The 21184-nt window shown below is 39.2% G+C and overlaps 1 protein-coding gene across 1 annotated transcript in view; it reads right to left on the reverse strand.

Moving 5' to 3' along the window:
- The window catches only part of LOC145665993 (uncharacterized), an 81819-nt gene that overhangs the window by 44444 nt on the left and 16191 nt on the right, over positions 1-21184 (reverse strand). Inside the window, exon 2 of the mRNA XM_081733099.1 lies at positions 16095-16286. Coding sequence (XP_081589225.1) covers positions 16095-16286 — 192 coding nt within the window. The remainder of the gene's footprint in view (positions 1-16094; positions 16287-21184) is intronic.

Consider the following 21184-nt stretch of genomic DNA (forward strand, 5'->3'; position numbering starts at 1 on the left):
TCACCCTCGCCATTGAAGCTTGTCCTCGCCCTCGCGCACCCTCGCCCTCGCGGCCAAAACTTGTCCTCGCCCTCGCGCACCCTTACCCTCGTCATCGAAGCTTGTTCTCGCCCTCGCGCACCCTCACCCTCTTCGTCGAAGCTTTTCCTCGCCCTCGCGCACCCTCACCCTCGCCATCGAAGCTTGTCCTCGCCCTCGCGGCCAAAACTTGTCCTCACCCTCGCGCTCCCTCGCCCTCGCGAGGTTATTTTCTGCATGTAAAAGGATAAATAAAGGAAAATAAAACAAACAAACAAACAAACAAAAAAGAGAAATATGAGGGCATGGTTTTAAATATTAGGTGCCATGCTGAAAAGAAATGTGCCTCACCTCAATCTGCTGAGGTTTGACAGCCGAAAAGACAGGGAGATAATAAAGAAACATCAAGTATAAGAGAGAGAATAAAGGCAAGAGGCAGTTGCGTCTGCCATAAATAAGACCGAAAGTAATCGGCCATGGCAGGGGGAAGGAGGCATTAAAAAAAATGTCAACACGTTGGCCATCCCTGATGTATGTAGCGTAACAGGAATTTGAACAAATTCAAAGGGAAAGATCTAAAGAGCTTAATTTTGAAACTCATTCAGCAAACAAATAAAATACTTCAGAACACTATTGTTGAATTATCACTCGGAAATATATACCCACTCTAACCTATAACATGAATGACTTCATTGATTTGAATGTGAATGGTTCTCTCATTGATTGTGTTTGTTCAGATATCAGCGCTCTTGTCATTTACTGCTGAATGACGTGAGTGACTGACTGTCTGTCTACCAATACTCTTTAAACATGACAGTGTAGTAGACACTTCTTATCTAAAACGTCTCCAGCACAGGGAGAGCAACAATGAGGCACACTTACTTCTTAATGTAGCGCTATTTCTACCCGGAAACTTTCATGGGAAAAATCAAATATTATTCTAATTTGCATTATTATTTTTAATAATTATGTACGTACACACGAGAAATTTTCTACTGCAATTAATTGAAAGGAAAAATACGATTAATGTATAATCTTGCTATGACACTAACTTTTCATCTAGGGGACATGGCAGATGATATTTTAAATTTTGCCTCTCTCCAAAAGAGGTCAAACAGCAAACTCCAAAACAGTTGCTTTTAAGGAAGCTTGTCCTCCTCCCTCGCGTGCCCTCGTTCTCCTGAAGGAAGTTGTCTCTAGCCATCGTGCACCCTCGCTCCCGCAGTAACACTTGGCCCTCACCCTCGTTCACCCTCGCCCTCTTCGTCGAAGCTTTTCCTCGCCCTCGCGCACCCTCACCCCCGCCATCGAAGCTCGTCCTCACCCTCGCGCATCCTCACCCTCGCTGCCGAAACTTGTCCTCGCCCTCGTGCACAGTCACCCTCGCCATCGAAGCTTGTCCTCGCCCTTGCGCACCATCGCCCTCGCTGCCGAAACTTGTCTTAACCCTCGCGCACCCTCACCCTCTTCGTCGAAGCTTTTCCTCGCCCTCGCGCATCCTCACCCTCGCCATTGAAACTTGTCCTCGCCCTCGCGCACCTCGGCCTCGCGGCCAAAACTTGTCCTCGCCCTGGCGCACACTCACCCTCGCCATCGAAGCGTGTCCTCGCCATCGCGCACCCTCGCCCTCGCTGCCAAAACTTGTCCTCGCCCTCGCGTCACTGTAGGCGAGGGAACTTGAGGGTGAGGACGCCCTCGCGAGGGTGAACATCTCTGATCCCAGCACCTCGAATTGAAATAAGTTCAATGAGGAACGGATGGTGGCAATCCTTTGCACTTGGTTTGATTCGCGGTAGCTACATTTACTTACCATTCCCGAGGAAATGGAACTTTAAAGTGAAGACTAGAACAAAACTCTCCCAGCATCAAACTCAAATAAACATAATAACATAGGGGAGCGGATCGTGGCATTATTTTGTACTTCTTTAGCTTCGATTTGCTTCACAGTTACTTGGGTTGCTTCCCTAACGTTCTCGAGTAAGCAGAACTTAAACACGTGATGTCAGCCACCGTCCCGACGTATATAATCGCAGAGGGGAGTGGATGTTGGCTATATCTCGTTTATTCATATTTGCTCCACAATTGCTCTGAGTACTCGTCTACTCCGATTGTTGTTAAGAAAGAGGAATTTTGAAGCGGTTGGTGTGGAAATGTGATCCCAGTCCTCAACCTCCTAAAAAATGTAGTAAAAAATAATTTTTTGCGTGATTTGCCGCGAATTTTTCTGGAATTGTTTCACTTTCTTCCCTACTGTTCCCCGATTTTTAGGAATCAAACTAACTTTCCTCCGTTTCACTTTAAAGTTCCATTTCCTCGGGAATGGTGAGTAAACATAGCTACCGCGAATCAAACCAAGTACAAACGAATACCGCCATCCGTTCCTCATTGAAATTTTTTCAATTCGAGGTGCTGGGATACGCTTTCCTGGACCACCAGTTTAATGTTCCGTTTTCTCGGGAACGGCAGGGCAGCAAATTGAGAAACTGCAGAGCAAATGGGACCAAATGAAGTAGAAGCGAATGCCACCATCCGTTCCTCTCTACCATTGAGTGGGGGGCTAAAACCATGTTGTTTTGGAACCCCCAGTTTAAAATTCTACTTTCTCGAGAACGGTAGGGGAGCAAACGGACAAACTGCGTAGCAAATGAGAGCAAAGGAAATACAAACGAATGTGACCATCTGTTCCTCTCTGTGATTTTTTTTAATTCGGGGGCTGGGATCACTTTTTTCTGGCCCCTCGAAGTTCCTGGGATCCTTTTTTCTGACCCCTCACAGTTTAAAGTTCCATTTTCTTGGAACGGTAAGGATGAAAACTTAGGAACTGTGGAACAAATGGGAGCAAATGAAGTACATCGAATGCCGCCATCCGTTCCACTCAGCGATTATTTTTAGTTGGGTGAGGGGCTGGAACGACGTTGTTCTGGCCCCCCAATTTAATGTTCCATTTTCTCGGGAACGTAAGCGGAGCAAACAGAGCTACTGCGGAGCAAATGGGAGCAAACGAAGTACAAACGAACACGACCATCTGTTCCTCTCTGTGACTGTTTTTAATTCGAGGGTCTGGGACCACCTTTTTCTGGCCCCTCAGTTTAAATTTATATTTTCTCGGGAACGGTAAGGGAGCAAACGGAGCTACTGCGGAGCAAATGCGAGCAAACGAAGTACAAACGAATGCCACCATCCATTCCTCTCTGCTATTGGGTGGGGGGCTGGGACCATGTTGTTCTGGACCCCCACTTTAAATTTCTAGTTTTTCGGGAACGGTAAAGGAGCAAACGCAGAAACTGCGGAGCAAATGGGAGCAATCGAAGTACAAACGAATGCGACTATCTGTTCCTCTCGGTGACTGTTTTTAATTCGAGGGTCTGGGACCACCTTTTTCTGGCCCCTCAGTTTAAATTTATATTTTCTCGGGAACGGTAAGGGAGCAAACGGAGCTACTGCGGAGCAAATAGGAGCAAACGAAGTACAAACGAATGTCACCATCCGTTCCTCTCTGCTATTGGGTGGGGGGCTGGGACCATGTTGTTCTGGACCCCACTTTAAATTTCTTTTTTTCGGGAACGGTAAAGGAGCAAACGCAGAAACTACAGAGCAAATGGGAGCAAATGAAGTACAAAGGAATGCCACCATTCGTTCCCCTCAGCGATTATTTTTAGTTGGGTGGGGAGACTGGAACAACGTTGTTCTGCCCCCCCCCCCACTTTAAGGTTCCATTTTCTCGGGAACGGTAAGGGAGCAAACAGAGCTACTGCGGAGCAAATTGGAGCAAACGAAGTAGAAACGAATGCGACTATCTGTTCCTCTCTGTGACTTTTTAATTCGAGTGTCTGGGACCACGTTTTTCTGCCCCCTCAGTTTAAATTTATATTTTCTCGGGAACGGTAAGGGAGCAAACGGAGCTACTGCGGAGCAAATGCGAGCAAACGAAGTACAAACGAATGCCAGCATCCATTCCTCTCTGCTATTATTTTTAGTTGGGTGGGGGGCTGGAAAGACGTTGTTCTGGCCCCCCCACTTTAAGGTTCCATTTTCTCGGGAACGGTAAGGGAACAAACGGAACTACTGCGGAGCAAATTGGAGCAAACGAAGTACAACCGAATGTGACCATCTGTTCCTCTCTGTGACTGTTTTTAATTCGAGGGTCTGGGACCAACTTTTTCTGGCCCCTCAGTTTAAATTTATATTTTCTCGGGAACGGTAAGGGAGCAAACGGAGCTACTTCGGAGCAAATGGGAGCAAACGAAGTACAAACGAATGCCACCATCTGTTCCGCTTAGCGATTATTTTTAGTTGTGTGGGGGGGCTGGGACGACGTTGTTCTGGCCCCCCACTTTAAGGTTCTATTTTCTCGGGAACGGTAATGGAGCAAACGGAGCTACTGCGGAGCAAATGGGAGCAAACGAGGTACAAACGAATGCGACCATCTGTTCCTCTCTGTGACTGTTTTTAATTCGAGGGTCTGGGACCACCTTTTTCTGGCTCCTCAGTTTAAATTTATATTTTCTCGGCAACGGTAAGGGAGCAAACGGAGCTACTGCGGAGCAAATGGGAGCAAACGAAGTACAAACGAATGCCTCCATCCATTCCTCTCTGCTATTGGGTGGGGGGCTGGGACCATGTTGTTCTGCCCCCCCCCCCCACTTTATATTTATATTTTTTCGGGAACGATACGAGATCAAACGCAGAAACTGTGGAGCAAATGGGAGCAAACGAAGTACAAACGAATGCCACCATCCGTTCCTCTCTGCTATTGGGTGGGGGGCTGGGACCATGTTGTTCTGGACCCCACTTTAAATTTCTTTTTTTCGGGAACGGTAAAGGAGCAAACGCAGAAACTACAGAGCAAATGGGAGCAAATGAAGTACAAAGGAATGCCACCATTCGTTCCCCTCAGCGATTATTTTTAGTTGGGTGGGGAGACTGGAACAACGTTGTTCTGCCCCCCCCCCCACTTTAAGGTTCCATTTTCTCGGGAACGGTAAGGGAGCAAACAGAGCTACTGCGGAGCAAATTGGAGCAAACGAAGTAGAAACGAATGCGACTATCTGTTCCTCTCTGTGACTTTTTAATTCGAGTGTCTGGGACCACGTTTTTCTGCCCCCTCAGTTTAAATTTATATTTTCTCGGGAACGGTAAGGGAGCAAACGGAGCTACTGCGGAGCAAATGCGAGCAAACGAAGTACAAACGAATGCCAGCATCCATTCCTCTCTGCTATTATTTTTAGTTGGGTGGGGGGCTGGAAAGACGTTGTTCTGGCCCCCCCACTTTAAGGTTCCATTTTCTCGGGAACGGTAAGGGAACAAACGGAACTACTGCGGAGCAAATTGGAGCAAACGAAGTACAACCGAATGTGACCATCTGTTCCTCTCTGTGACTGTTTTTAATTCGAGGGTCTGGGACCAACTTTTTCTGGCCCCTCAGTTTAAATTTATATTTTCTCGGGAACGGTAAGGGAGCAAACGGAGCTACTTCGGAGCAAATGGGAGCAAACGAAGTACAAACGAATGCCACCATCTGTTCCGCTTAGCGATTATTTTTAGTTGTGTGGGGGGGCTGGGACGACGTTGTTCTGGCCCCCCACTTTAAGGTTCTATTTTCTCGGGAACGGTAATGGAGCAAACGGAGCTACTGCGGAGCAAATGGGAGCAAACGAGGTACAAACGAATGCGACCATCTGTTCCTCTCTGTGACTGTTTTTAATTCGAGGGTCTGGGACCACCTTTTTCTGGCTCCTCAGTTTAAATTTATATTTTCTCGGCAACGGTAAGGGAGCAAACGGAGCTACTGCGGAGCAAATGGGAGCAAACGAAGTACAAACGAATGCCTCCATCCATTCCTCTCTGCTATTGGGTGGGGGGCTGGGACCATGTTGTTCTGCCCCCCCCCCCCACTTTATATTTATATTTTTTCGGGAACGATACGAGATCAAACGCAGAAACTGTGGAGCAAATGGGAGCAAACGAAGTACAAACGAATGCCACCATCCGTTCCCCTCAACTATTATTTTTAGTTGGGGGGCTGGAACGACGTTGTTCTGCCCCCCCCCCCCCACTTTAAGATTCCATTTTCTCGGGAACGGTAAGGGAGCAAACGGAGCTACTGGGGAGCAAATGGGAGCAAACGAAGTACAAACGATTGAATTTGTTTTCGAGGAACTGCGTGGTGGTGGGGGGGGCCAGGACTACGCACGCAATTTCATTCCATATAAGAACTACATCCGTTTGTTCTTTCCTTCGTCCTTTCTACTTTTCTGTTTTTTTTTTTCTTGATGTCACTTTCTTTCGCTTCGCCTGTCATACTTTATCAACCGTTGTCAGTTGTGATTCAAGTGGGCCGCCATCAGTAACACCAAAACTAAGAGGAGTTGATAAGCGAAACTGGTGTTCCACACCAACTTGCGCGGATATTAACATGACGAGACTTAGTTATAACAAAGGAAAAATTATACTGTTTAGGTATTTTTAAAATAGGGAAGTGTCTGAATTAAAGAAAATCAAAACGGGGGATAATTAGGCCGGAAAATTAGGTAGGCAAAGAGGATGCTTCCTTTTTCTTGTATGAATAGAATAAAGGGTTAGATTCACTCCTAAATTTTTGTATCATATCATATATAGGATTTATCGTTCTGCAATTCTTGCCATTATAACTTCAATTTATGCATAAATTAAAATATATTTTATTCTCAAACTCAGGTTGACAATTGCCCACTTCCTTCCTTGTATTAGGCACAGCCCCTCGAAACAAAATCCTAAATACGCCATTGGTTATCTTCAACATTGGGAAGTGGGCAGATTTGTGGCTTATTCTAGGAAAGAGAGATGAATCTCATATTACGGTAGATGAATGTGATTTCTTAGGTGAACAAATTGTAGAGTATATTATATATCAGGCGATGTAGATGAAGTAGTAGTACATATCAGTATTACAAATCATTGCCGTGAACACATTCTGAAATCTGAAAACATGCATATTTATAATTGGTATGTTTCTAATTAGGCATCCACATAGATACACGTTTAAAATGTTTTATAATAATATAAATAATGACTTCCCCAAAACTATCAAGATAGAATATCAATGATGTATGACGCAACAATACACTTATTTGAGCAACATGATGATAATTTCAATAGCATTACAGACATCTTTATAGAAATCTGACGCATGTCATATACTCTTTAGTTAACAGATGAAACCTTAAAATTATGGAGAAAAATATTCCAGCAGTTGAATTATTTTCTTTGCTTACGAAACATCCTCTTTCAAAAGAAAAATTGGGACACGCGGAAATACGTAGGAACAAACCATGGTTCGACCAAGAATGCGTTAAATTAGCAGAGAAAAGAAAACAGGCAAAATTACGTTGGCTACAAAATCCCAATGAAATAACTACACAAAATTTCGTAGGCATCGGGCAGGAAACTTCCAAAACTTTTAGAACAAAGTAACGTGACTTTCTGAAAGCTAAAATTAAGGAACTTGAAGATAATAGTAAAATAAAAACATTCAGGATATGTACAGATGGTGATCAGAAAAATGGAAACACCTGAACGAAATTCCAACTTACCAGATTAATATGGTGTCGGGCCACCTTTCGCCTTCAGAACAGCCTTGATGCGACGTGGGATGGAAGCATAGAGGTCGTGAATGGTAGCAAGTGGAATTTTACACTATTCCTCGTGCAGGTCATCGGCCAGTTCTGTGAGAGAGGATGGAGGTGGAAATCGTCGTCGGAGTCGTGTTTCCAAGACAGACCACAGATGTTCAATTATGTTGAGATCTGGGGATTGGGCAGGCCAGGGGAGGTGTTGAACTTCATCCCGATGTTCTTCAAACCACGCTGCAACAACACAAGCTGTGTGAATGGGTGCATTATCATCCTGGAAGATGGCGTCATTGTCCGGGAACAACATCCGGACCATAGGATGCAAGTAGTCTCCTAAAATTGCGACATAATCGTTGGCAGTGATTCGTCCGCTAAGTCTGACCACAGGACAAAATGAAAACCATGATATGGCGGCCCACAGCATTACCGAGCCGCCGCCATGTTTCACAGTTGGGCGGAGACACTGCAGACCATAAGCTTCTTTGGGCGTTCTCCAAACATAAACACGGCCCATGGTTGGGAATAGGGTGAAGGATGACTCATCCAACCATATCACACGTTTCCAGTCCTCAACGGTCCAAGTTGCATGGTCGCGGCACCATTTGCGGCGTGCGAAAGCGTTATGTTCCCTGATGAGCGGTTTGGCCCGTGCAACACGACCCCGTATGTTCATGTCATGTAATTCGCGGCTGACTGTGATTATCGAAACAGGGTGGAGGAGGTGCTGATTGAGTTCCTCCGTCACTTGCTCCGCAATGGAACGATGGTTCTGCATGACAATGCGCTTTAATACCCGGTGTGACCTGTCACTCATGATTTTCTTCCGCCCACTGTTCCGCTTCCCTGATGTGGTTTTCCCGTGTGTTGTGTAGGCCGTCATCACCTTCGACACTATCCCACGCGACACACCTAACACAGTAGCCACAGCCGTCACATCACTCCACATAACCGCGCACCAACAATTTGCCCACTTTGAAAATCTGAGAGGTCTCCCATTTTACACTACCTCCGTCTGCTGCAGCCACTGGACACTGCTGTTCCACTGCGCCTGACGTAGTATGGAGACCGACCTAACACACCACCACCAGTAGTCCGGCGCTGCGGGCGCCACGACACCACTGCCAACCCATACATCTGACGTGTTGCCAACTACAGGTGTTTCCATTTTTCTGATCACCATGTGTATAAAGATCAACGAATTTAAGAAAGGCTATCAACCTCGTTCTTATATATTAAAGAAAGCTGACGGAACAGTTCTCACTGTTACAGATAGCATTTTAAATAGATAAAAAGATTTCTTTGACGATTTGCTTAACACGCAGCCAAAAACTAGTGTGCGTGGAGAAAAGGAGATACACACCGCACAACCGTATATTCCAGAACCCAACCAAATAGAAGTAGAAATCGCTATAAAGAAATTAAAGAAACACAAATCTCCGGGTGTAGACGAAATTCCGGCTGAGTTAATTTTAGCTGAAGGCGAAAAATTGTGGAACAAGATAGGCAAACTCATCCTCCTTACCTGAAACAAGGAAGAATTGCCACAAGAGTGGAAAGAATCAATCATTATTCCAATCCACAAGAAAGGCGACAAAACTGACTGTAGTAATTATCGAGGCATCTCTCTTCTGTCAACATGCTACAAAATCCTTTCAGACATTCTATTAGCAAGATTGACTCCATAGGCAGATGAAATGATTGGAGATTATCAGTGTGGATTTAGACGAAATCGATCAACTATCGATCAGATATTTACCATTGCCAAATACTCGAAAAGAAGTGGGAATACAATACCCCGGTACATCAACTATTTATTGATTTTAGAAAGGCTTACGATTCCGTTAGGAGAGAAACATTATACAACGTTCTTACAGAATTTGGAATAACAAAAAAGCTTATTAGATTAATGAAGGCATATTTAAATGAATCCCAAAATAAAGTCCGGGTAGGAAAATTTTTGGCCACGAGCTTTCACGCCGAGAATGGCCTGAAACAAGGAGATGCGTTGTTGCCAATATTATTCAACTTTGTCCTGGAATACGCTATAAGGAAAATCAAAGATAATAACCAGGGCCTAGAGTTGAACGGTGTTCACCAGGTTATGGCGTACGCTAATGAAGTAAATTTAATACGAGATTATAGGAGAACAACAGAAAGAAATGCAGACTTCTTATTAAACGCTTGCAGGGACATGGGTTTAGAAGTAAATGCAGAGAAACCTAAATACATGGAAGTGCGTAGGAACCGTAATACAGCAAATTATGAATGCGTTAAAATTTTAAATAATACTTTTGATAAAGTGGATACTTTCAAATATATAGGATCAATATTAACAAACCAAAATCATATTCACGAAGAAATTAAATGTTGACTAAAAACAGGGAATTCGTGTTATTATTCAGTTCAAAATCTCTTGTCGTCGCGAATTCTGTCGATGAATTTGAAGCTTAAAATATATAAAACGATAATCATGCCTGTTGTTCTGTATGGTTTCGAAACATGGTCGCTTACTCTGAGGGAGGAACATTGACTGAAAGTATTTGAGAACAATCTCCTGAGACGAATATTCGGGCCCAAGAGGAACGGGAATGGGAAATGGCTGAAACTTCACGACGAGGAACTACATAATTTATACGGATTACCAAACATTGTTATGGTCATCAAATCTAGGAGGCTTAGGTGGGCAGGTCATGTAGCTAGAATGGAAGAGAGTAGATACGCTTTCAAAGTCTTGACTGGAAGACCAATTGGAAAACGACCATTAGGAAGAACAAGGCGTAGATGGGAGAACAATATTAAGATGGATCAAGCAGAGATAGGAATACAAAGTAGAAACTGGATCCAGTTGGCTGAGGATAAAAGTCAGTGGAGAGCTTTTGTGAACGCGGCATTGAACATCCGGGTTCCATAGGCCATAGAGTTAGTTAGCTTACGAAGCATGAGTAGATGCCTAGGCTGATATTACAAATAGATGAAATGCGTATTTACTGAAAAGATGGGTTCTGCTGACATTGGATATTGTATATACTCTTCGTATGCTAGGGCCTAGGGGAGAGGAGGAGATGAGATTTCACATCAGGTTACGTCACTCATAGTTGCACGTCTTCATTTTCATTAAAAGTGAAAAAGCCAAGAGAAAGCAACTTCATCTCACTTTCCTTTGTGGCAGTCGGACACAAATCATCACACTTATCCCAAAAAGCACTTTTCACGTCAGATTATTGGGGGGACAGTCCCCCCCAGGTCCAAGATTGGTCGGTGTTTAACAATAACAGCAAATTAATAATGTTTATAATAGAATGTGATAGAAACACTTTTTTAAAAATTAAACTACGTTATGTTAAAATAATTAAAAGAACATAATTAATTATCCACTTTGTACTCTCATTTGTTTAACTGGACGAATCCAGATCTAAAGAAAAAGAGTTTTCTGCCCAAATCTCATAAGCAGTGGGAAATTTTAATATTATAGAAATTAACCTTCCTTCCCTCTTAGAAGTGTAATTTTCGGGATACTGAAATATGTATTTTATTACCTTTAGTTAAAAGTTGAAATACCGACTTTCACACATCCAGCTTAAGCAAATCATTCTTTACTTTATGAATATTTTCTGAATAAGTAATGGGAATTCTAACATTAAAGAATGTGCACGATTTTTTCTTTCCCTTTTATGTGTTGAAATTTGAGGTTTTTTTTTTGTTTGTTTGTTTGTTTGTTTTACAGTGGAAAGTTTATATGCCAAGTTTCATTTTACTAACTTCAGAGATTTGCGAGATAAGCTACTCTTTAAAAACATCTTATCCCACCCTTTTTACGATACGTATTTCCAAAAATTCCTTCTTGTATCCTGCTTTCGTAAGAAAATGATTTTTTAAAATTAAAATTTAACGACTCTACTTGTAACATTATGCCCAGAAAGTCACTTATCTTAACTCTTTTATATAAGAGTACAGAAGATGAAGGAAGTCAAACAAATGGACTTTCATGAACAGTTTCCGATTTCTTATTCGTACATTTTGCACAAGCTGCAGTTTTAAATTCACGCACTGTCAAGACCCAGGTTTCAAAAAGGTAACAAACTGAAAATATAATAATAATAATAATAATAATAATAATAATAATAATATAATAATAATAATAATAATAATAATAATAATAATAATAATAATAATAATAATAATAATAATAATAATAATAATAATAATAATGTACATGTGTAATATGTATATATTTATTGTCTTATTGAAGCTTTCATAATTTGAAAATATACTTTTAGTTTGCTTTTAATATGAAAAAGCCTGCTCCCTTGGATAAGTTTGCAGGTTACATCCCTAAATGGCAATGTATTGGTTTCTTCAAACGTATTGTGTTGCGCATTACATTAATAATTTAGTGCTATTTGTTGATTTTTCTTACTTATACATTATTCTATTAAAAAGCTGTGAAATATAGTAACTGTCTGCGTTCTTAATGTATATAGTTGGTATTTAATGTTCATTTGTGAAATATCTAGTAGACTTTTACCCTAATTAAGCAAACTTGGGTGTGCTTTTGTACTATTTTTGGAAAATTAGAGTGGGCTTTTGTCCTACTCTTAATAAAATACACTCCATCGAGTATATATATTGCAATTCTGAATGCTTGCTTGGTTTCAAAAAAGTCTGGTAAAATATACTGATTAAACATTTTTATTTTATTTTATTTTTTATTTTTTATTTTTTTTTATTTTTTTTTTTTTTTAGAAATTTGTTATGGGATTCTCGTATCTCTATTTGAAAGAAACGAATTTCTTAACCAATTATATAATTAATTCTTGCAGAGCAGATAATGATAATAACAATTTTAGTAGTACAAATATAGCTGTTACCGTTGTAATTAGCTACGTACGTAAAGAATGTTATTGCCAACTAGTTACTGCATCGTCGCAATTTCGTGTGGTGGTGCCGAATTTCGGAACTAAAGCAGGTGAATGAAAAAGGCACAAGATCTAAACGGCACAAGTCCTAAATATCATTTCGCGGCACAAGACCTAAACGCCACTAGTCTTAAATGACGCAAGACCTAAAATTTAGGACTAGTGTCTATATTTTTAGGTCTTATGCCGTTTAGATCTTGTGCTGTTTAGGACTTATGAATGTTACCCGTTCATGCTCCATTGTTCCATTTTGAGAAATTCACTTACAGGAAATAAACATTTGTCTCCCCCCAAAAAATACATACATTGTAGTAAATGTAGCGCGAAAAAAGTGACGCAAGCTAGTTACTTTACATAAAAATTTGTAACGCGTTACCATTACAGTTACTTTGGAAAAAATGTAACGCGTTACTTCCGTTACGTTACTTCCCAAAACTGCCCAATTGATATAGTTAAGGCCTTGTTTTTTTTGAAAAGGGGTGTGGCTATTTTTTATATAAGTTACATTGCAGTGTTGGCAACGGGAGGGAAATTATTGAGGGAAATGTAGAGGTGAAAACTTTAAAAAAAACCCTAACCGAATTTCAAGATTTTTGTAGATGGCACCACTGTTGCCACGTAGGTCCAAGTCACCTATTATTTTTTTGGTGTGCTGACAAGGTACAGTGAAAACCTTGAGTTGCTTTCTGCCATATAAAGAGAGAAAGAAAAAATTCTCTGTCATCATACACATGAAATTTTGACACTTTTTACGCCTCAGAAGCAACTTAAGAGATATGCCGGGGCTACAGCATCCCTAATTATAATATTGAAACTTTTTATGGTGTATTCTGTAGGTCAAAGAGAAGGCTTTCAGATAGTGGTACGTTTATTCCAATGTAGCCAGCAAGAGGGAAATAATAGAAGGGAAAAAGGGAGATTTTCCGAATTTTCCACTTAAAATCGAGAATTAATTTTTTTGGCTGGAAACACTCCCCACCAGGCAGACGCAAACTATCTGAAAATAAACCTTGGTACCTCACTAATATATCCTACAAGTATCATGGCGATATCTAACAAAGTGAGCATGAAATTTATATATATATATATATATATATATATATATATATATATATATATATATATATATATATATATATATTTATATATATATATATATATATATATATATATATATATATATATATGTAATTCTACCTCGGAAATTCACCATTTTCTTCCCATTTACAGAACATGGTTTATTATGAACCTCTACTGTACTTCTCCTAATTATCCTACTGAAACTTTTTATGGTGCATTATGTAGGCTAAGGACGATAGTGGTACGTTTGTTCGAATGTAGCCAACACGATATATTTTGAAAGGTTCAGTAGATAAAGTGATAACTGGGCTTCTCGATTCAGTGCTCTTAGATCCAAGGAACTTAGTTAGTGTGGAAACGTCAAATAAGCAGTTAGCCACATATTTCTGAGCAATAGTAGAAACAAAGGCAAACAAAACAGGCAAACGAAATAAAGGCATTAGAATGCTCTCGTTAAGATGACCTTTAGCATTGGTGGCGGAAATGTATTCGACAATTTTAACCTCTTGGTTACACTTTTCTCTTTGAAAGGTTGAACAGTGCCATGCAGAATGACCACTCTTACGGTTGACACAAGTGGGCTTCGTAGAAGTACAGGAATACAATGGCCTCAATTTGCACAAATAAAAACACCCGCATTACATGGTCTACTGGTGTTATTGAAATGCTGATACTTAAAACAACGAAGTATTAGTAATGTAGGATAGAAAATTTACTAGGCCGTTATATAATGTCGACAATTTCGATAATGTCCAGCCTTTACAAATTCCGGGAGCGTAGGTAACTAGAAGTATGAATCAGTGATTTGGTTGGAAGCAGTTCATTTGATTTCTACTCTTAGTTCGAGCTACTTCTACAACATGTTAACTGCCAAATTAAGTTTAATCTCTTCATTATTAACGTTCCGGATACCCTATCACGAAATTACTCCGTGACTAACATTCAGTAGACCATGTCGTTCTACGAGTCTACAAGTGATCTAGCAGTCTAGTGTAAGTAGCTTCTCAGTATGCTTTTCATTGGTCGTTTCCATCAATGCTGTAACATTCCTTAGTTTTCTAATGTCTTTATCTGTCCGTGCAATGTACGTATTACTATTTAATATGTTAATTACAAAAGAAACCAAGCTCTTAATCCTAGTTGAGTTCTTATACTCGCTACTGATTCTTTCATTTTATCTTTATATTTAATAATTAAGTAGCGAACCAATATAGGTGCAACATGTCTTTTTTTTTTTAATTTTACCTTTATGCATAGAGAAATCATGCTGTTGCTCTTGTGTTTTGGAACTCCTTCGGGAAAGACTGGGTCTTGAGGAATTTAAATACTATATACCCATAATTGAGGTTTTTAAAATATATAATAAGTTGAAAAGTATGGGTAATGGCCACAGTACCACACCGCAGCGTTCGCAGGTAGAATAAACGTTATTCTCTTAGAAATTTCGGAGCCACATTCTTACCGAAAGACCACTGTGGGGCTGATATGGTCAAGGATATTGAGAGAATAGTATTTCACCATTCCTGTAAACAGAAACGCATGTCCTCAGAATCGAAATGATAAAGGGAAAACGAAGAAAGACTTAAATAAACAAAAGTTCAACCAAACCAATTAAGAAGGTAGAAAATGGTGCGGAAATCTAAAACGTTTTTATATATAAATAAATATGTGCTTTCTTTCATTTTTAGATCTTTTCTATTCAAAAATAAACGAGGTGCTAGACTGAAGCAAAGCAGGAGGGAACGATGCATCCCATCATAGAGAGAGAGGAAGTCGTCCACTGATCATTTTTTGTAAGGCTCCCAGCAAAAGCCCGCCAGTCCTGCAGTATTTGCAACTGAGAGAGCGGTTATAGAACATGGTGATGTGGTGAATGGAAAATGAAACTGCCCTTTAGCTCCATTACTTTTCCGACGATGACTGGTTGGATGTAATAAACAGCTAACTTCTCAAGCATACTTATATTATTTTTCGATTTAAAAGGTGTGTTTCTCTGTTTTCATATTTTCTTTAAGTTTTGCTTTCGATCTTTATCCTTTAGTGGATGAAAAGCAACAACTAATAGTAAATTAAATAAGGAAAAACATACTTTATAACTGGCAAATAATGTAAAATATACAGACATTTTGGACACCTGAAGTCATTTCACTTTGCGAAAAGACGTTGCATGATTGCTCCTGATTTCATAATAATAATAATAATAATAATAATAATAATAATAATAATAATAATAATAATAATAATAATAATAATAAACAGGATGTTGTTTGGTAATCTTAGCCTAATTTAATGACTCATTTATTTGGATTCATACTCTCAATAAGATAAATAAGGTGATGATGATTATAATTATTGGTAGGACAAAGCTAGTGGATATTAATATTATCTTTTATTATATCCCTTATATTATCCCATTCTAGTGGATATTAAAACATATTTGAATTCCTTTATGTTGTTAAGTGCTACTTACTACGAATGCTGATCCTGTTGGAAATGTCAGGTAGCGTTTTTTCCTTGAAAGTACCCGAGTGGACTCCGGTGGTGGATACTCAAATAATGAAGAGTTATTGTACTCTATTTCTTCATCTGAAGATGCAGGAGACTCCAGGAGCAGAAATGCCAAGATTACAGTAACAGCTATATTCACAAGGACGTTCATTTGCTGTAAAGGAAGTATATAGTCATACACACGGTAAATTAGAACATGTAAGATTGTAGTTACTTATATTTAATGATGTAAATATCACATATTATATTACAATGAATAGTATTACCTGTACACACAATATCTAAAATCAAGCAGTCAGCACCAATGATCGAAATACTCGAATACTAAATATTTCTCATAACTGCCAAATAAATTGACAAATATATTCACAATTTTCTCCCGTGTATTTAAGTGGAATATACATATGCTGCCCCGACTTGTTCTCATCAACCACAAATCAGTCTATTATGGTACACACGTCACCTCACCATTATCTATAAATAAGAATTGAGTGCGGTAAGATCAGGTGAGTTGGCAGAGTATTTTAGCGTCAGAGTATTTTAGCGTCTATCCTCTGAGATTATGTATTGGTGAAAGTAATCTTGGAGAAAAGATTGAAGGTTTCCTAAGCTGTATGCGTTACCGACCTCATTGCTGAAACAATTGTCTATTAAAATGAATTCCGAACTTGGCAAAATATCTAAAGATCATACACAAACCATGAAACCACTAATTTATCTTTGCTTTGAAGCAACTATAAGTGAGACTCATGATTATTTTCGATAAATAGAGACCGATTATGGCATTGCTGGATATGGCACAACACATGATAATCTTTTACTAGTATAATGGTTGTATCCTTGTCTTAGTAAGCCGTTTAAATCCCAAATATCGTGTTGGTTACTTGTTCCATTAACCATCCACTGTAACATGGCATTCATCTGAAAAATATCTTGGTAAAGAACAGTTCGTCTTTCTACATATTAGCCAACGCATAAGCACAGAAAAAAAAATCCTCGTAACTGCTGACGCTTATTCATACAAAGTGAAAAGGTATTCAATTCATGGGTACCAGTGTGTACAACCAGCTTGTAAATAACCAGTCCTTCAGCAATACTTTACGGACTTATCCTTGGTAATCGAGGAATCTCTTCACTTGTGTATACTCATTGTTCGTGTTTCGTAGTTTTCCCTTCGAGATTCTAGCGTTGACACAATTGTGATCCCATTTGACGTAAATTTGTCATTAATGCCAATGCACTGCATGTACTGGTCGGGATTACTTGCTCGAACAAGTTCAACACATGTTTTGACACTAGGCCTACCCTTATGGCAGCATCTGTATAAGCTCAAATATTGTTTATCAACAAGCACTTTTTTTCTAGCACTGAAAATAACTACAGACCGTCTCTCATTACACCTGTTACTGAAGCTACACTTCCTCGGTTACGCACTATTTCTAGTGGCACACACAGTGCTGTCTTTAGGTGTAGATTCCACTTTATTTCCGACCATACTAACATATTTATAATAAAAATCTTTTCTGAATGTGATGCACAAGTTCTTGGCATTTATTTCATGCACCAAACTGGAACAGCTAATCTGTTTTTCTTGTAGTTCTATAGAATACACGAAAGCTGGAAACTAAGAAACTGCAATTTAGTAATAGATTGAGAATTAAGGTAAGGGTAATATATATTAACGAACTGTGTCTAGCTTCATTACATATATTCATTTGAGTACAGCAATTAATATAACTCCGATAATGCACTTTGACCTCTTGTAACATAGAGAAGACAAATCTGGAAAGAGGTTATAACAAAAGAAAGTGTTTGTATAGATATCGAAACAAAAATCTATATATTTATGTAACTGTTTGATTATGCTAATGATTTAGAAAACAATTTCTATGAAGAAATTTGACCACCCCGTAGTTCTCTCATTCTGTAGCTGTATTTGCTGATTCAAACTTGCTGGTAGTGCAATGCATCGAATGAATCCCTATTCTGATGAGCAGCGTTAGGATTTATATGAGCTAATATTTTTCAAAATATGAACTACCATATATATAATACATGAAGAAGATTTTTCATAGTTATTTCCTAATGTGTGTGGATTTCCTAATGTGTGAGGATTTCCTAAATTTATAGAATATTTTTTATATCATCTTTCTTTTTGTTCATCTTTTCAATTTTTGTACAGTGCGAGTGGTCCCGGTGGGGACACTCGGTCGAAAAACGTATAAAAGCTCTTTCAGTCCAACCATCTTGAGTGAGTTTTCCTGGTTTTTCTCATTCACACCAGGCAAATGCCGGGATGCTACCTAATATAATGATCCCACGATGCTTCCTTCTTTCCCCATTCCTTTCTTCCTCTCCAATTGAGCGAGTAGTGTGATTGCCGAGGAACGTTATCACTCATACGTTACGGGCAAACATGGTCATAGGTGCCGAAAGCCCAGATATCTAATTCCTAATCCTAATCCTAATTTTTGTACGTTCAGTTCTAAAATGAACATTTTTTTGTACACAAATAGTTGAACGCATTAATAATCTTCATTTATTCATTTTCTGTTGCAAAACTATTTAAGAAAGCACTGTTACATTATTTTACGCTCATTTTAGAAGTATTTAAATACAGGTATTAAGAAACTACTTACCGAAATTGCCTATTTGCAAAGGAATGACTACAAAACATTGTTTTAATTTTCCGAATATGAAATTTCGCGTATTGTCTCTTAATATTGCTCTGTACTGAATGAGAGATTGCTCTACGTCACAAACCGTAAGAGGCCATTTTAAAGTTAGCAACATTTTGACACGTTAAATTTACATCTAGTTCTATATTTGATTTACCTTTCAAGGTTCTGTTGATTTCTCTTACATCACTACAGTCTGGATTCTTGGCTATCAATGTGTTGAACTAATCTGTCACTATTTCTGTGACTTCTCCAACATGAGAGTTGAGATGTTCCCCAACTTTTTCAACGATTTTGAGGCTCTCGTTCAGTTGGATGCCTTGTTTCTGAAGAGCAGTTAATGCACATGTGATGCATGTGACGTCACCAACAAGAGATATAGCAGACTGAATTGAAGCATCGCTTTTAGAATTTAGAGCACTAATGCATTTTGGATGGATTCGTGGTGATTAGAATAATAGTTCATTGCCTCCAACCACGTTGCCGGGAGGCAGTGGCATGTCATGGTACATATCTTTCAATAACTTAATCGTTCAGAGAGACTTCTCTTTATTGAAGAAGATAGCACTTCACTTTGAAGTAGAAAGCACCAATAATTTAGGCATCTCTGTGAAGGGCATGGGCTGTACAGGTGAAGTGAATCATCTTCGAACAAATTATCTTCAATGTTTCTCCAACCTTCAACATGTAGGGACCTGCGTCACTGAGAAACATGAGTACATTCTCATATTTAATACACTCAGGCCACGGAATAGACATCGCATCCTCGGTTATCTTGACAAATGTCTTGTTACATTTCTCAATGACCTTATACGTTACAAGAATAGGTGTACATCACTTATAAGTCATTTCGCTGACGACGACATTCATCATCATCATATCCTTATCTGTAGTTTCAACAACTAAGACCTATATTGCTTTCCTTGAATCTCCTTCCTTATAGGGCCCACACACGGTCCACGGTTTGCGCAAACATCATGTTTGTGCAAACTTCGTGTTTGCGCAAATACTCGGCCACACACGATACAACTGTTTGCACAAACTTCAGTTCAATTTTGAGTTTAATCGCGTAAGCATGTCCACTGAAGCAGCTTGTTTAGCGATAGTAATTGCTTGTGCTTTGGAAGCGGAAATACCCGCGAAACCAAAAAGAAAGAAGAGGGTGTGGATGAAAGAGTGGTTGATTATGACACATACATTGGCAACATTATTCACAATGTAAATGTACTATTCCAGCAAACTCAAGAATTTTGACTGTGCATCCTAGAAGTATATATAGCAACTAAATTACTTACATGTTAACTTTTCCAGTGAAAATGCTAAACACTTGTCTTCAATACTACTTTCACTATCATCTATGTCAGTTAATATTTCGTCTTTGTCTGAATCTGACTCTTGTAAATTTATTTTTATGGGTTCCAAAAACTGTAAGCACAAAAAATAATTCTTCGAGCTTGACTTCGTAGCACTTGAAAGAAAAAGAAAAAAAGGAAGACAGAAAATAAAACTTCTGCTGTACTCGGTATGCTTAAAGACATTGTCAACTATAATTTTGGAGAATAAACAAACTACCACGAAAGAAAGCAACGAGACACTGATGAATTCTACACTAGCCCCTTTCTTTCCTTCTCCGTTTTCATAACAAGTAGCACGCTTGTTCTTCGTGTAGGTGCCACGAAAGTAATCCATCTGATTCCTAAGCAACTTGATATGCTCGAGTTTGTTTTGGGTCACGATAATTTATGACACCATTCAGACGCCTGATGCTTTTGATTCCCTTATAGAGGAGAAAAGAGGGTGTTAAAAGTCGCACATAAGGCAGTGGAACGTGAAAGAAAAAAAGAAACAGAAAACATACTGCGTTCCTTCTGTCGAATAAAAAAGGGTCTATCTTGAAGTAAATTTCAAAACAAATTACAAACTTCCCATGCTTTATTCTTACGATGATGGCAAAGATTGCAAAGGTATGTAGCCATGGGGGAAAAGGGGGCTTTGTCTTTCCGAACTATTTCCAGCTCCAAAATGAGGTTCGTCTGGTATATGTTTAATAAACTTATTTAACAGTTAATGCAAATGAAGGACTTTATAATAAAATATGAAAATTTTTAAAAAAATCAATAATCATCAATACGTTTTCTATACCTAATTGAATCAACTAAAATTAATCATATACTTTATATTCTCATTTTCCCAACTGGGTGCACTGTGAACTCTCTACTATATTATTGCATAATAATATCGGAGTTAATATTTTTTTCGTTTTTTTTCCTCTTTAGTATTTTAACCTACATAAACACAAAGTCAGATAAACAGACTGCTATAAACAGCATTTATTTTCTTATGAATAGCTTATTGATTCATCTTTTACACTCCG

This window comes from Thermobia domestica, chromosome 12 (genome assembly GCF_964235325.1).
Source record: "Thermobia domestica chromosome 12, izTheDome1.hap1.1, whole genome shotgun sequence".
Taxonomy (NCBI): domain Eukaryota; kingdom Metazoa; phylum Arthropoda; class Insecta; order Zygentoma; family Lepismatidae; genus Thermobia; species Thermobia domestica.